The sequence below is a fragment of the Castanea sativa genome, chromosome 8 (genome assembly GCF_040712315.1).
Source record: "Castanea sativa cultivar Marrone di Chiusa Pesio chromosome 8, ASM4071231v1".
Classification (NCBI taxonomy): Eukaryota; Viridiplantae; Streptophyta; class Magnoliopsida; order Fagales; family Fagaceae; genus Castanea; species Castanea sativa.
In genome coordinates, this window is record NC_134020.1 from 30,224,704 (window position 1) to 30,241,160 (window position 16,457).

Consider the following 16,457-nt stretch of genomic DNA (forward strand, 5'->3'; position numbering starts at 1 on the left):
GCAAGCCTGGCTGGCCCCTGCCCAGTACCCATCTCTACACTCAGTTGTACTTTTGTCATAATTATTCAGAATTTCGATTCGTTAACCAAGGTTGTTTTGTATAGAAAACGAATTGACAATGAGCTTTAATTGGAGAAATTAAAAGAAACGGAATCCAAGGCTTAAGTGCATTTTATACCAATCATCCGGCGGAAAGAAACAATTTATTATGTTTTTTGTTGGGTTAAAGTAGAGAGAGACGGAGACATCGTTATTAATTTTTCTGTTTTTGTGCTAAAGATGTTATTAACATATGTAGACTAATGTAGTCCACCAGAAGTGGCGTTGAACATTTCCGTGGTGTTTTCTCATGTTCCTATTGGTTTCGTATATCTGTCGGTAAACATTTCCGTGGTGTTTTCTCATTTGCCTATTGGTTTGTTTATGCTTCATATTGTTGTCGGTAAAGGGCATGGGAAGTTTCACACACATTTTTATAATTATTTTATACGATAGATTATGACTAACTATCTTTCATTTTCACATCATTTATTACTTTTTTTTGCTCCTCACAATCAGCCATATTAGACATTAAACAATTGTAAAAATTGCTATGAAATTGGTTGGGTACTCTGGAGATGTTACGTCAGATGTAGCAACCCCGGATGACCACAAATAAGTACAGGCTGGATTCAATTCATCTGATCTAAAGACTAGATTAAGATACGAGAAAGTTTTAGGGACACAATGACGAACTCAACTTTAATCTCTCTCTCTCTCTCTCTCTCTCTGGGGTAACATAAATCAACGTTTTTAAATAAAAATTTTTTTTGGTAACCACATAAATCAACTTTAAAAAATATTGACAATTTTTTTAATTTTTGATAGAATTTTACTAAAAATAAATGACTTAATGTGTATCTTACCGCACCCAAATAGTTAATAACACGCCATCCTCTCTATTTATTTGTACTTTCTTTCTTGTGTGTCAATGTCGAGGTGAATTATATGGGAACATAAACCAAAATTGAAGGAAACTACGAACACAACTGCATAACTGCCAAAAACATCCCTAGCAACTGTCGGTCAGGTGAAACTAGATAACACTGTCTGTCCTTATACTTCTAAAATTGAAATACCATTTCCCATTATCCAAAACCCTTTTCTTTAAAATTATTATTATTTTTATTATAAAAAAAAAAAACAAGAAAATTAGAACAAACAAGTCTCCTCCTACTATATGTCGTACATATATATAAATATCAATATATACATATATATATATACACACACAGAGACACATATTCTCTCTCCTCATAAACTTTGTCTCTCTGAACTCTCTGAACCCACCCACATTGCCTTTTTGTTCCAAAATATTCGATTTTCACTTCCAAATCCAAAACCCAAAACAAAGCAAACCCATGAAGGTCTCAAGCAGATCCTTCACGCTGGGACTAGTAACAGCATGGTACTCCTCCAACATAGGCGTGCTATTACTGAACAAGTACTTGCTTAGCAATTACGGGTTCAGGTACCCAATCTTCCTCACTCTCTGCCACATGCTTGCTTGCTCTCTCTTCAGCTACATTGCCATCAACTGGTTCAAGCTTGCTCCATTGCAGACCTTGCGCTCTCGCCTCCAGTTCCTCAAGATTTCGGCTCTCAGCCTTATCTTTTGCTTGTCGGTGGTCGCCGGCAACGTGTCCTTACGCTATCTTCCAGTGTCGTTTACTCAGGCTGTTGGGGCCACCACGCCGTTTTTCACTGCGGTGTTTGCTTGTTTCATGACTTCGAAGAGAGAGAGTTGGGTTACCTATCTCACTCTTGTTCCTGTTGTCACTGGTGTTATCATTGCCACTGGGGTAAGTAATAAAGATACAAAGAAATTCCTTTGCTTTTTTCAATTGGGGAATTGGGTTTTTCAATGGTAGCAATTTGAATTCGTTTCAGTTAATTGTATTTCTTTTTTTAGTATTTCAATCCTAGAGTCCGTTAAAGTGGGTGCTTTGCTTATTGACTTTTTTTTTTTTTTTTTAAATCAATTGAGGAATTGGGTTTTTCAATGGTAGGAAATTTAGGTTTCAGTAAATTATTTGTTGTTAGCAAATGAGGGGTTTTTTTTTTTCTGTGTTTAATTAGGAAAGTGTTGCTTCAGGATTTGCTTCTTCATTGAACTTCTTCTTCTTCTTTTTTCTGAATTATTTTTTTTCCCTTTTTTGAGGTGGAGGGGGATCCTTGATTGGAAATGGTAAAACTGAACCTCATTGTCCAAACTTTGAATTGGTGTTGGATTAGGTAGATTATAAGTATGTTTCTGTCATTTTTAGGTTTGGTGATGACTTTATAATAATTTCACTTGTTAGTGAGTCATCGGAAGTTTGTTAAGTCACCAACTGCGTTAGTTATACATATATTAATTAAGAGTTCCTCCTTCATTTGAATTTTATTTTATTTGGAGGGGGAGGTGTTCCCCTTGATTGGAAGTGGTAAAACTGAATCTCACTGTCCCAAGTTTGAATTGGGGTTTGATTAGGTAGATTATAAGTAATGTTTCTATCATTTTTAGGTTTGGTGATGACTTTATACTTTCACTTGTTGGTTACTCATCGGAAGTTGAAAGTCTGTTAAGACTTAAGACACTGACCAAAGTAGTTATACTAATTAATTAAGAGTATTTCTCAACTTGCTTGTGATTTTTTTTTCTAATATTGGTGTCTAGAGCTCTTCGAGCACCTAACTATTCCTCGGTTGTGTTGTCCCCCCGCTCAACTCACACCAAGTAATTATAGAGGGGGAATCCTTAGAGGTGGCCCCAATATTCTGGTTAGGACTTTGAACCCTGGGCTTCATAAATTTCATACCTATCAAAAAAGGACTTCATGGTTTTGTGAAAACTACTAGACCAACCCCTTGCCGTTGCTTGTGAAAACCTTTTTGAATGTTCATTTCAACTTGTTTACTAGGTCACTTTCCCATTGCAATTGCAAATTCAAATTCAGAATGATGGTTTTAATTACTCACTCTTAATGTTCTTTTTTCTTACATGGCTGAAGGGGGAACCAAGTTTTCATCTCTTTGGATTTATAATGTGTGTTGGTGCTACAGCAGCACGGGCGCTCAAGTCCGTGCTTCAAGGGATTTTGCTATCTTCTGAAGCGTAATGAACACCTCTATACTTACCTACTAAAAGTTTCAACATTTGCCTATTTATTATTTTAAAAAATCTATGATTGGATGAGTGCCATTATCTTAATTCTTAATCAATTGGCATTTGAACTTATTTTCTAAACTAGTGGTCTGGTAGTACTGAAATTCTTTTTTTGATTTCCCAGGGAAAAGCTTAATTCTATGAACCTCCTTATGTACATGGCTCCAGTAGCTGTTATATTCCTTCTTGTTGCAGCACTTGTGATGGAAGAAGATGTGATTGGGATCACAATTGCACTTGCAAGAGATGATGTGAAGATATTGTGGTATCTGATCTTCAATTCTGCACTAGCATATTTTGTAAATTTGACCAATTTCTTGGTCACAAAGCACACCAGTGCATTGACTCTCCAGGTATTCCTCCCAATTCAAATGCTAGGATTTTCTGTACTCATTAATATATGTAGCATGCGTTTAACTTTTATTCTCCTTTGTCAATTCCTCCCTATCAAACTTCCTAGTAACTCTCTATATTCTGGGGTCCTGCTGAACTAGAATGTATTATTTCAATAGAATAGGAAAGCAGGAAAAGTGATTTAAGAATATGTTATCATGAAAAGCTAGATCAATTTATGTGAAGAAAATAAATATTTTTTATATAATTAGTTGAGCTTCTGTCTGCTGATTCGTTTTTAAAGCTCCATTTCCTGCATCTGTCTTCATACCTACAAATGACCATCACTTACAGTATGTGTTTTCCCAAGTCTGTAAACAACGAATTTTCTTCCCTACAATGCATGCATTTTTTTTTCTTCTAGAAAAGTAATCAGTTTGAATGGTGCCTGGTCTCTACATGATATGAGAGTTGGGTGGCCAGTGTAATTTTTAGATTGTAGAGGACGAAATTATAGGAGAGATGAGTGCTTAGTTGGGCTTTTCATAGTGTCTGAAGCGCACATATGATAATACATGCAAAGCATGCGCATACAAACATAAAAATACACACGTGCCTGTATGCACATGTACATGCATCTACATATGTATATGTGTATATGTATCAATCATGTGGATAGTTTAAAAAACAGCATACATTGAAAAGCAAAATTCTTGATTGAAAATATTTGTGCTTGCACACTGGGAAATCTAGAGAGCTACTGATAATGTTAGGTTCTAGACACCATCAATTGTCTCATGTATTATCCTTTCTACGATTCAATCTATATGCCAATTTGTGTCATAAGCAGAGTCATTTTGATGAGTTTGTTTCTGAGAGAGAGAGAGAGAGAGAGAAGGGGAAAAAAAGTTTATCTCAAATCAAATGCTCTTTTCGAATTCGAAGTATCTCATAAAAGATCTCTAACATAGTTTCACATACACACTGATTCGATCGTTAATGCATGTGTTGTTTACAAGTGTCACTGTCATATGGATGGTGGAAAATTGTGATCTCAAGTAAGCTTGCGAATTATAGAAGATTTTAGGCGTAAATGCACTTTTGGTCCCTACATTTTGGGTCATTTTTCGATTTGGTCCCTAAATTGATTTTGCTCCTAAGTGAGTCCCTTCTTTTTCATAGTAGTTTTTAAAATGGTCCCTGCCGTCAACCCAATTATGGAAAATGTTGAAGTGGCAAATGAAATTCACTGTTTGCTGACGTGGCTAATAAAATAATAATAATAAAATATATTTAACATTTTTAAAATGCCATGTCAGCATTTAAATTAATAAAAAAAAAAGCCAGCTAAGAAAATTTTTAAAAAAAAGTAAATTAAATTAAAAAAACCTAAAATCTAATTTAAACTAAAATCATTTCTTAAAAAATAAAAATTCATAATCGTTTTAATTCTATTTGCTTTTGTTTTTGGTTAACCTCATCAGCTTAAACCCATAAATTGAGATGAACCCAAAATTTTACATGAAATCCAAAAAATGAAGTGAACATCAAACCCATAAATCAATATCAAACAACAAACCCATAAAAATTACATCAAACTCGCAAATTTACAACCCAGAAATAAACATATAGAGCGATCAAGCAACAAACCCACTGAGATAAACAACCCAGAAACCATAAGTAGCTCCTTATTTCAATCATCAACAAACCCAGACCTCAAAATCTCGTCAATGGCCAAATCTGAAACGTCACACCGAGTCACTGAATTGCAAGGCCAACAATGATGGCTTTCGTGACTCGATTTCAACGAGCTCGGTCTGGGCTCACCCGTTTCATGGCTTTCATATCTTCAAAAGCGCCACTTAAGACCCACAACCAGCAGCGTGATCAGCTGTCGTCACCGTTTCCTTCTCACGGCCACCCACCCCCACTGAAACCCAGCCTCTCCAACCAAACCCAATCCAAGACCCATGGATTACCTATCTCCACCCCGACCACCGATCTCCACCACGACCACCCCAACCACACCGATCTCCACCTCCATTACCGACCACCCCACAAAAAACTAGAAAAACCCAGAGATTAGAGAGGATTTGAAAAAGTTTTTTCTTTGTTTTTTATTTTGAATTTTTTCAGTTTAATTTTTTAAAAATTAATTTGATTTTTTTATTAATTGAAATGCTGACTTGTTATTAAAATGTTGACATGGATGCTAACGTGGTATTTTTAATATTATTTTATTAGTCACATCAGCATCTAACATGCCACCTATGCACTCCGTTTGCCACCTCAGATTTTTCTGTTACTGGGTTGACGGCAGGGATCATATTAAAAACGATTTTAAAAAATCAAAAACTAACTTAGGAGCAAAATCAGTTTAGGGACCAAATCGATAAATGGCCTAAAATGTAGGGACCAAAAGTGCATTTACACCAAGATTTTATCCTAACAGACTCACTTGAGCTGTCACACCATGAACAGTTGCATAATTGGTGGGGGGAAAAGATAGGCCCTGAGGATTTTTATTAGATTGGACCCTGCCAATTCCATATTTTTGTGCTTTATGTTACTTATTTGTTACAATGTTCTGTGTCCAAATGGAACAAACTGGACACTGTTAAATTTGTAGCCAAACTCTATACCATTTTCCTTGCTAAAGTTCTCATCCTACATTGAGAATTATGTAGAGGCAACGGAGCTTCTGAAAGTTGCATAATAAATGAATTCTAACCACCTCCTCCCCAACCCCTTTTCAAAAACAAAAAAAAAGGTATAGGTTTGAGACATGGACAATGGGACCAAAACATAGCTTCTAAATGTAGTCACCACTACTGGTTGTGCATTTCATATCATAATTTGAGGATACTGTGTCTTCATCAAGATTAAGATATGCTGGCTGTTACAGGTTTTAGGAAATGCCAAAGGAGCTGTTGCAGTGGTTATCTCAATTTTGATATTTAGGAATCCTGTATCAGTTGTTGGGATGCTCGGGTACATCCTCACAGTCATTGGGGTTGTCCTCTACAGTGAAGCCAAGAAGCGGAGTAGATGAGGCATCCTAGCTTGAGCATACAGATATGAATTTCATATCTTAGGCAGCAGCCGGCTTCTTCAATTCAAAAGAAGAAACATTCGTCTAGCAGATGCTATGGATTGCACAATCTAAAATTCTTTTACAGAAGGCAGAAAGAGGTTCTCCATCGGTTGTCAAAGTGAAGCAACACAAAATTGGAAGAATCTCCAATAAATTGTGAATTAATATGTCAAGTTATAACCATTTTCCCCCCAAAATGAGGTGCTGGTTATATTTTTACTGAACCTTTTGGAAGAAGTGAGAGAAGATTCTAACTTCAATCTTTTTTCATTCGTTTTGGGATAAGCACTTATTTTTTATTCTTTTGTATAAGTCTGTACTTATGAATTAATGATAGATGATAATTTCACGTATTTTTCTCTCTTTATGCACAATTGATTTGGATTTCCAGTTGCAGAGCATTTTCACTTCTGCACGTAATGAGCCTTTTTCAACCTAACTTGAAGTCCATAGATAACTTGTTTTTATTGATAACAAGTTTTGTACTAAAAGGTTTTAATGTGGGTTTGGCTCTCATTGGGAATTTTTTTTTTTAAATTACTATAAAAACCAAACTATATCATTAATTAGCCAAAGTTTGAAACAAATTTGATATCTAACAAATCGAGTCCAAAGGACTCGATTCTGGAATGCTAAATCGAGTGCACCAAACTCGATTTCAATGTGGTTTGTAGTTGACGTGGACAAGTTGGCCAAGTCAGCATAGAACTCGAGTACGTAGGACTCGATTCCTGTCAAATAGAAAGCGAGTCCTACAAACTCGATTTCGTTTTGTTTCAGAAATTTAAGTTTTGTTTCAACAACCGATGTTCTTCTCTTCCAAGCCATCCCATTCTTCCAACCGGCATAAGTTATAATTTATGCCGTCCCACTCTCTACTTCCAAGCCCCAAAAACCCATGAACTAATCAAATCCAAAACAAATCAAACCCACTCTTCAATCGGTGTTCTCCTTCATTGGAGCGGCGGCAAGAGACCACGATCTGATTTCCATCGCTTGAAGTTTTCGCCACCTGGGTTTGGTTGGAATCGGTGCCTTGGTTGCTAGGTTTTAATCTCTGGATTTTGCTTCGACGTTTGCTTCTTTCTTCTTCGTTCTCTAGTTGTTGATCGTTTTGATTTCTGCTTTGGCGTTTGTTTCTTTCTTCTTCATTCTCTGGTTGTTGATCGTTTTGATTTCTAGGTTTAGGTACTAAATCGAATCCATAGGGCTCGATTTCTGTTTGACAGAACTCGAGTCCACTGGACTCGAGTTCTATGCCGACGTGGATCTCATCTCCACATCAACTACGAAAGATGTTGAAATCAAGTTCGGCCCACTCGATTTAGTATTCCAAAATCGAGTTCAAAAGAGCCAATTTGTTAGATATCAAATTTGTTTCAAACCTTGACTAACTAATGATATAGTTTGATTTTTATAGTTATTTAAAAAAAAAATCCCCTCTCATTGCACTAGACCCAATACAGACATGACAAATGTAAAAAATTGACCACAAGTTACTCTCTTGTCTCATTCAGTGCACTAAAACACTAGACCAAAGCTTTGTCCTTTCATTCAACACTGCACTCTACAAACATGCAATCATAAATCCATGCAAGCAGGATTTCTATTGAAGACTCTACTGCAGTACAAAAGAACATTAAACATCACTACAGCCAAATAGTTAACAGCTCACTTCAGTCTTAGAGTTCATTTCGTGGAAAGTCTCCAAATTTATCTCCCCCGATTTTTAGAAACCACAAATTGTATAAACATACATCTCACAAAGTTCATCCTAACTATAAAACGCAACAAAAATAAATTCATCAGTTAGCCAGAATTATCACATTCTTCTAAACTACCAAACAATTGAACACAAAGAAAACCGAGGATAATACATAAGAAAAATCCTCAACATAATCTTAAACAAACAGCAGTTTGCACGAACAAGAAAAATTGGTTGTGAGCTGGCACAACACCTAAGCTTGAGGCTTTGTCTCATCTTCATCCTCTTCTATCTTAGGAGCCAAGTAAAATCTAATATAACCCATCTCTGCAATCTTGTATTCAACCACCACAGGGAGCTCTGAAGACAAGCTAATTGTAACCGTGTTTGACAATGGGGTTGCCTTTGTAAAGGAGTTCATGTACCTCAGTGCAAATGTCAATGACACTGGCTCATTCATCTCCACAATTGTTGCCTCTTCTGGCTGCAAAATTTTTAAACCAACAAAACCCATCAACTATAAGTTCCAAATTGCATTGAACTAAAACTGCAGCACACATTTTCATCAAGCCACTTCCAAGTGCTAAAGCTTTATTTTTTGTAACAATAGACAGGAGAAAACAATAACAATGCTTCAATATCATATTCATACCTTATCTACTGTGGTATTCTGCCTGCAAACAATATTTGCAGTTCCAATATCACCTCTTGTGGAGAACTTCACACCTTCCTTAGTCACAGAAATTACAACTGCAAGCAAGAATTGACCCAAAGTTTTTACAGAATTCAACAAAGAATAATGCTATAGACACTAACATTTTCACCAACTGCTGAATTGACAAGTTATTATTGACTGTCATATAGGTTTATCACTAACACTACTTTCTTATCTACAAGTAAGAACTTGCCACCTCCACAATAATGAAAAAACCACCACAGATAATTGAATGATAACAAATCCATAAATGAAATCCAACAAATAAACCACAGTAGTACCAGTGTCACCAATGCTGCTGAGATCCTTGCAAATCCTAGCAAACTCAGCTGAAGGCATCCTAACAATAGCATGGTATTCTGCCTCTGGAATCCCAAGGTGCTCGCTATCGATGTCCATCAGTTTCATCTCAAAATCAGCAATTTTATCTTGGGCTTTAATCATCAATTACCCCAATCAGAAGCAAAACAAACAAACACATGTCAAATACATCACTCAACAAATTGTCAAAAATAAAACATAAAAAATAGAAAACAAAAAAAATCTCAGGTTAATCAATACAAGTACAACAATTACACCACAAATTTCACAACTGTTCAGGAGGCAGGTTGTGATTATTGAATAATAAAAGGAATAAATCTAGGACACAACAAATTTCACACCCAAATTTACAACATGTTCAAGCAATCAATTGTGAGCAGTAGACACTTTCTGCTCACCACTTTTTCAGGAATCGACTACTTTTTTCCCCCCACCACTTTAACGATTTGTGAAATTGGGTGTGTTCATATTATTGTTGTTTTCAAAAGTATCACAGTCTATTACATCAAATGTGTAAACACAAATTTTAAGTCTTGTATTTGGTATTCATAGAGGCTCAAACTAAATAATTTTACAATAACCAAACAATAAGAGTCTCCCAAGTTTAGTTTCCACTGCAACCAAACACAGAACAAAAAAAATGTTCTTTTGTAAAAAATTAAGACAGCAGCTTGAATTAGCAGAACTAAAAAGAAAAAACCCACAAATGAAAATGAAAATCGAAAATCACAAAATTAAAACTAAAAACAGAAGAAAAGTGGGTACATACTGGGGCTCTCAAACATGAAAGTGACGGTGTCGCTGCCATCGTCAGCCTTGATGGTGATGATGTCATCGTTGCCAGCACACTTGAGCATCTTAGACATGTTGTTAAGGTTCATACCCATGGAAAGGTTACGGTCACAGCGGTAGTGCTCAAAGCCCTCAGATCTAAGCAGCAACGCCACCAGCGCCACGTGGCTTGAATCCATGGCCTGGAGCGAGAACCCAGTGGCGGAGCAGTCGAAGTTTGCATCGTTCACAAGGTCCTTTACGGACTCCAGAACCTTCTTCAGTAGCGAACCCTGGACTAGCCGTAGTTCCAACATTTTCGCTTTTTCTTTCCTTTGGGACTTCGGGGGTTCTGGTTCTTGGCTAGGGTTTTTTTTATTTCAGAGAGTGAGAGTGTGGGAAAGTGAAGGGTAACTTGGTGCGGTTCGACCGGTTCGGTTTTATAAACGAGTAGCGGTTACGAATTGGAATTGGAATTGGAATTGAAATGAATTGGTAGGATTCTATTGGCGGGATCGGAAATGGAATTTCGTTCCCGCCATTGACTTTGGGAAAACTCTTTGAATTCCTAGGGTTCGGTTCTATTATTCTAGTAGTCCTTGTCTTTGTCTTGTCTAATTTTAACTTTTAACCAGTTCTTGGATTTTTTTTTTTTCAAAATAACAGCCATTTTCAATCAAACAATTTTGTTAGTTAGTATCATTTTCAAACTATTTATAAAACTAATATCTCAAGCATAAATTACTCGAGTTTACTGTAGCAACTCAAGTGTATAGGAATCGATTTCAAATGGAACTCGACTATGCAAAAAACGATTTGCAGTGGAACTCGAGTCTAGTTCCTGCTCTGCACAAATAAAAAAGAGAGAAACAGCAGGAAAACTATTAGGATTAGTGCCCTTAAATCCTATTGTATGATGTTATGTATGATATTATGTATGACTTAATGTTGTAATTAATAAATTTATTTTATTATTATCTAAAATAATTATAACATGAATATTAGGACATTATCATATAGTCCATGAGATACATAGTATGTGATTTATGTGAAAAGTCACAAAAGACATAAATCACAAGTTCTTTGTAAACTCAAAATTTTAGTTCATAGTTGGTGATGAAATTTGGCATTTCATCTGCGAAAACTATAATATATCAACTAACATTATTTGACTTGATCATAGAAGGAGAGACTTCTAGTTGGTATGTTGATATGTTTTAAGAGTTAAGACACATTGAACTGGACCGCTTTGAAATTTATTATTCTCCTAACGACTATCAAATGAATAATAAATCTTATAACTTCTATTTACATGAACTCTTAATCTTGAGAAGATAATAGACATGATCATGAAATGTAGGTTTTTTTTTTGTGAAAAAAAATAGGGGTTCGCTAGGTTACGCTGGCCCCTGAGGAATGCGCTAGAATTAAAACCTTTGGGCCAACTCATGTGGATGCCCACCAACGGACTCCTACTGTCAGTGGGACTCGAACCTAGGTGGGTTAGATGCAGTGCTCAAGTCTTACCAACTGAGCCAAGCCCCCGTTGGCAAATGAAGGTTGCTTTGATATATTAGGAGTGAGATCTAAAGACACGATAAAATTTCAGTATGTTGGGCAGCCACATTTAGTGTTGATGGAACATATATTCTCAAGACGGAATTCATAGTCTCTTAACGGAGATGCAAATATTCCCTTAAGATAAGTTTAATGGATTTGGTTATTCAGAATATTAGGCCTAACCACTTTAGTAAGGAGTTACTAAAGTATATATTTATGAAATTGGATTTCATAAATATACGATGAATAACATGGAGGATTAAACCGGGTACTCAAAGATTAAGATGTAGTAATTTACAAAGTGGCAGTTTACATTCATAACTTTGTATTACTACAAATATTTAATGAATGGGTTGCATGTATAATAAAGTATTGGAATCTAATTTATAAATAAGGCCTAGAGTACAACTATATTTATACAGTGGTATTAAATATATTTAATGGTAACTTTGGACCTGTCAAGAGTTGACAGAAAAGCCCAAAACTCATTGGAACTAGTGTCTTATTGGTCCCTTTTGATCTCAATCCAAACCACACACTAAAGTCCAATTGGAAAGGCCCAAAAGGCTAGCTTAATTAGATAATCAGTTAAATACAAAGAGAGAAACATACAAAATTTTGATATAGTATGACATCATTGTAAAATGGTGTGTATGTGAGTGCGAGACACTTTCTTATTCTCCCTTTAAAAAATTGATTGAGAGACCACACTTTTTGGGCGTAAAGTAGAATTAGAGTGAAGATCAAAGTGTTCCCGAGTACTTATGATCTTTTGTTTTAAATTTTATCGCACCAAGGTACGCTCTCTTGTTCTTAAATTTTGAAATTTGCATAGTACAGGTTAACAATTGCGAATGAAGTAGATCAATTAATTTTCCGCTGCGTATGTTTTGTATGCAATACAAACATGTAGTTAACCAACAATTGGTATCAGAGCAGTCTTCAATTTCGAATCTGTATAACATATTTTGTGAGTTTTGAAATTAGAGATAATAGTTTCATGATGTTAGAAGATTATATATTTAATTTTCTGCACAGTTGTTGAAACTATGGTTTTATGAAAACTGATATTGATGTTATGATGTTGTTTAAATTTGAATTTAAGTATGTTGAATTGAACTTTAAGGCTATAACATCAATGGAATTCAGTTTTGATATCAAATTCTAATTTTTATGCTCATATGGTGGTTGTTTGTTCATGAAAAACTATTGAAAACTGTCAACATCTTCCCTTTAAAAACTAAAAACATGCGTTTTTCGCAGGTTACCTTCTCGCGAAGTTACTCGCAAAAAATGCCTCTGAAGCACAAAACTTTTTGCAGTTAAGCTTTACTCGCGAAACAGTGGCGAGACAGTCACGAAAGTTTTTGTCTAAATTTTGTGTTTTCACTATTTTGCCTTAACTCATTTTCGCGAGAACAGCTTAGTCTTGAGTTTCTCGCGAAAATGCCTCTGAAAGGGAATTTTTTGAATTTTTTCTAAGTGTTTTCAAATGTATAAAGTGCAAGGCTGTGTGTGATCAGATTACACATATTTACAAATTAAAAACCTTTCTTTTAAAACATCTAGTGGGAGAGAGATACAAGGGTTGGATCTCACGGCCTCCATTGTCGGTTCATAGTAATGTGAAATATATACTTTGTCTTTGCTTCGAGCTTAGCATTCCATGCAGAGAGTATTTATTTCATGGTCCTACAAGATTGAATTTCTTGGTTTATAGTGGTTTGATCAAACACCTTGTCTTAGCCTCAAGTTTTGCATTCCATGTGGATGGTGTTTTATATCATGGTACTACAAAGTAAGCCTGTTAAGGGGATAAAATGTGGCTACACATGATTCTAGACAATGGTATACACTAGACTAAGTATCACAGTATCCTCTATGCTAAGTTCTTACTATTATTACTTAGAGGCTAAATGTAAAATGACATATTATTAGTATTTAATAAGAGTTATCATGATAGCACTAATAGTGAGAATAGTTCTCAATCAATCATAGTATTTAATATTCACTCTATGTTGAGGCATATTGAATATGAGATTGGGTTGTTATTGCATATATTTTATTATGGTTTTATTAAAGTTTCATACTATATGTTTATATGCTAAATTGATAATGTCCAGTTTACTTATTATATTCATGTTTATTGTTTTCAGATTGAAATCATGGCATCGTTTATCTCACTTGTTATTATTCTTAATCAAAACAAACTGACTGGATCCAACTATGTTGACTGGAAAAGAAATTTGGACATTGTTCTTACTACTGAAGAGCACAAATATGTGCTTACTCAACCATGTCCTAGCTTTCTATCATTAGATGCTCCTCTTGAATAAAAATAGCGTCAAATGCACAAATTTGACCAAGTGCTATATCTTGGCATCTATCTCAAATATTCTACAACATCAGATGCAGGATGTAAAACTGACTTCGAACATTATTGCTAAGTCTGAAGGAGATATTTGGTGGGCAGGGGCCGTTCTGCAAGGCAAGAATCTATGAGGTAGATTTATAATACCAAAATGGTTGAAGGTACTTCAATGAGGGAGCATTGTCTTAGGATGATCTTCAATTTGAATACATTGGAAGTTTTAGGTGCCGAAATTGATGGAGAATCCCAAGTGGATACGATACTCTACTCACTACTAGAATCATTCAAGGAATTCAAACTTAACTATAATATGAACAACAAGATTTATTCATTGTATGAATTAATGAATGAGATGGTAGCGGCGAAAGGTATCTTTGGTACTTCTAATGTTAATGCCAATATGGCTGAAACTTCTACTTCTCAACCTAAGTCAAAAGGTAAGGGTAAGAAGAAGAAGAAGAAGAAGGACTTCGCCAAGCAAGATGGTAAACAAGTTGCCTTAGGAATTGCCAATAAAGGAAAGAAAACCAAAGAAAAGTGTTTCCGTTGTGGTGAGAAAGGACTTTGGAAGAGGAATTGTTCAATATTTAGAGCTGCTAAAAATAAGGGTATGAAAAGTTATTTTCTTTTTGAAATATGTTTGATACAGAATCCCACGGATTCCTGGTGTGTGGATTCAAGTTATACTAATCATATTTGCAATTCTTTGCAAAGGTTCCAAGAGACCATAAAGTTGAATAAAGGATAAATGTTTCTTACCTTGGCTGATGGGAGTATGATTCCAATTGTAGCTGTTGGAGTGTTTAAATTATGTTTTGAATTTAGAGTTTTAATAATGGAAGACTGTCTGTATGTGCCTAATGTTTGTAGGAATTTAATTTCTGCAACTTATTTAGGTAAACATGGATATTGTGTTATCCTGAAAAACAATGTTGTAATAAATAAAGGTAAAGTGCTTATCTGTACTGGCAATATTGTTGATGGTCTTTATATTTTAACTCTTAATAAGCATGAATTATACAATTTTGAATTAAATAATAACTCTCATGTAAAATCATTAAAGAGAAAGTTTTCTTCTACAAGTGATGCATATCTTTGGCACTTGCGTTTGGGTCATATTAATTCAAACAAAATTCAAAGACTTATCAAAGATGGACTTTTAGGGCCCATGGATTTTGATGGTTTTTCAATTTGTGAATCTTGTTTAGAGGGTAAAATGACCAAACAACTTTTTAATGCAAAAGGTAAAAGAGCCCAAAAGTTGCTGGAATTAGTACATTCAGATGTATGTGGTCTTATGTCAATCCAAGCAAGAGGTAGCTATGAGTATTTCATTATCTTCATTGATGATTACTATAGATTTGATTATGTATACCTAATAAAACGGAAGTCCAAAACTTTTGAAAAGTTCAAAGAGTTTAGGGCTGAAGTTGAGATTCAATTAGGTAAATGCATATAGGCTATTCGATATGATCGAGGTGGCGAATACTTTCTTAGGGATTTCAAGGATTACTTAACTGAAAATGGGATTATATCTTAGTTGACTGCACCTGGAACTCCACAACAAAATAGTGTAGCAGAAAGAATGAATAAGACTCTTTTAGATATGGTTAGATCCATGTTGAGTTATTCGACTCTAACAATTCCTTTTGGGGATATGCCTTAAATACTGCAATGTATCTTTTGAATTTAATATCTTCGAAGTCTGTTCCTAAAACATCTATAGAGTTGTGGACTGGGCATAAGCCTAGTATGAGACATCTCTATATTTGGGTTGTCCAGCACATGTGTTGAAAGGAAAGTTTGACAAGTTACAGTTTAAAACAAAAGTGGAATTCTTTGTAGGGTATCCAAAAGGAACTACTGGAGGTTTATTCTATAGTCATAAGGATAATAAAGTGTTTGTTAGCACAAATGTCAAATTCTTGGAAAATGATTATATGAATGATTATACTCCTAGAAGTAGAGTTATTTTAGCTGAAATGAATGAACTTATAGTTGAACAATCAATTAATGAAACTAGGGATGATGTGGCTGTATTAGATACACCACAAGATATTACTCATGAGATGACTAGTACACAGGTGCCTCGTCGTAGTGGAAGAATTGTTTGGCCTCCTATAAGATTTATAGGCTTTGGAGAAACTTATGAAGCTATCTTAGAGGAGGTTGAATTGGACCCCTACACTTATGAGGAGGCAATGAATGATATAGATGCACATCATTGGGTCAATGCTATGAAATCTAAATTAGATTCTATGTATTCCAATCAAGTTTGGGACCTTGTAAAGGTGTCTAACGGTATTAAACTTGTTGGTTGCAAATGGGTTTACAAGAGGAAGAGAGGGATAGATTGAAAAGTTGAAACCTTTAAAGCAAAACTAGTGGCGAAAGGATACA

General features: G+C 35.2%; 2 protein-coding genes across 2 annotated transcripts; one reads left to right on the forward strand and one right to left on the reverse strand.

Moving 5' to 3' along the window:
• The first annotated feature begins 1,269 nt into the window (after window positions 1–1,269).
• Window positions 1,270–6,967, forward strand: LOC142607759 (putative sugar phosphate/phosphate translocator At3g11320). The gene is made up of 4 exons (XM_075779371.1): window positions 1,270–1,841; window positions 3,033–3,136; window positions 3,312–3,540; window positions 6,426–6,967. The coding sequence occupies exons 1-4, from the start codon at window positions 1,401–1,403 to the stop codon at window positions 6,570–6,572; spliced, it is 921 nt and encodes a 306-aa protein (XP_075635486.1). The 5' UTR covers window positions 1,270–1,400; the 3' UTR covers window positions 6,573–6,967.
• A 1,339-nt stretch (window positions 6,968–8,306) lies between these two features.
• On the reverse strand, window positions 8,307–10,727 carry LOC142608299 (proliferating cell nuclear antigen). Its single transcript, XM_075780046.1, has 4 exons — window positions 10,125–10,727; window positions 9,316–9,468; window positions 8,972–9,069; window positions 8,307–8,803 (listed from the first exon to the last, which is right to left on the reverse strand). The coding sequence occupies exons 1-4, from the start codon at window positions 10,441–10,443 to the stop codon at window positions 8,573–8,575; spliced, it is 801 nt and encodes a 266-aa protein (XP_075636161.1). The 5' UTR covers window positions 10,444–10,727; the 3' UTR covers window positions 8,307–8,572.
• Between the last annotated feature and the right edge of the window lie 5,730 nt (window positions 10,728–16,457).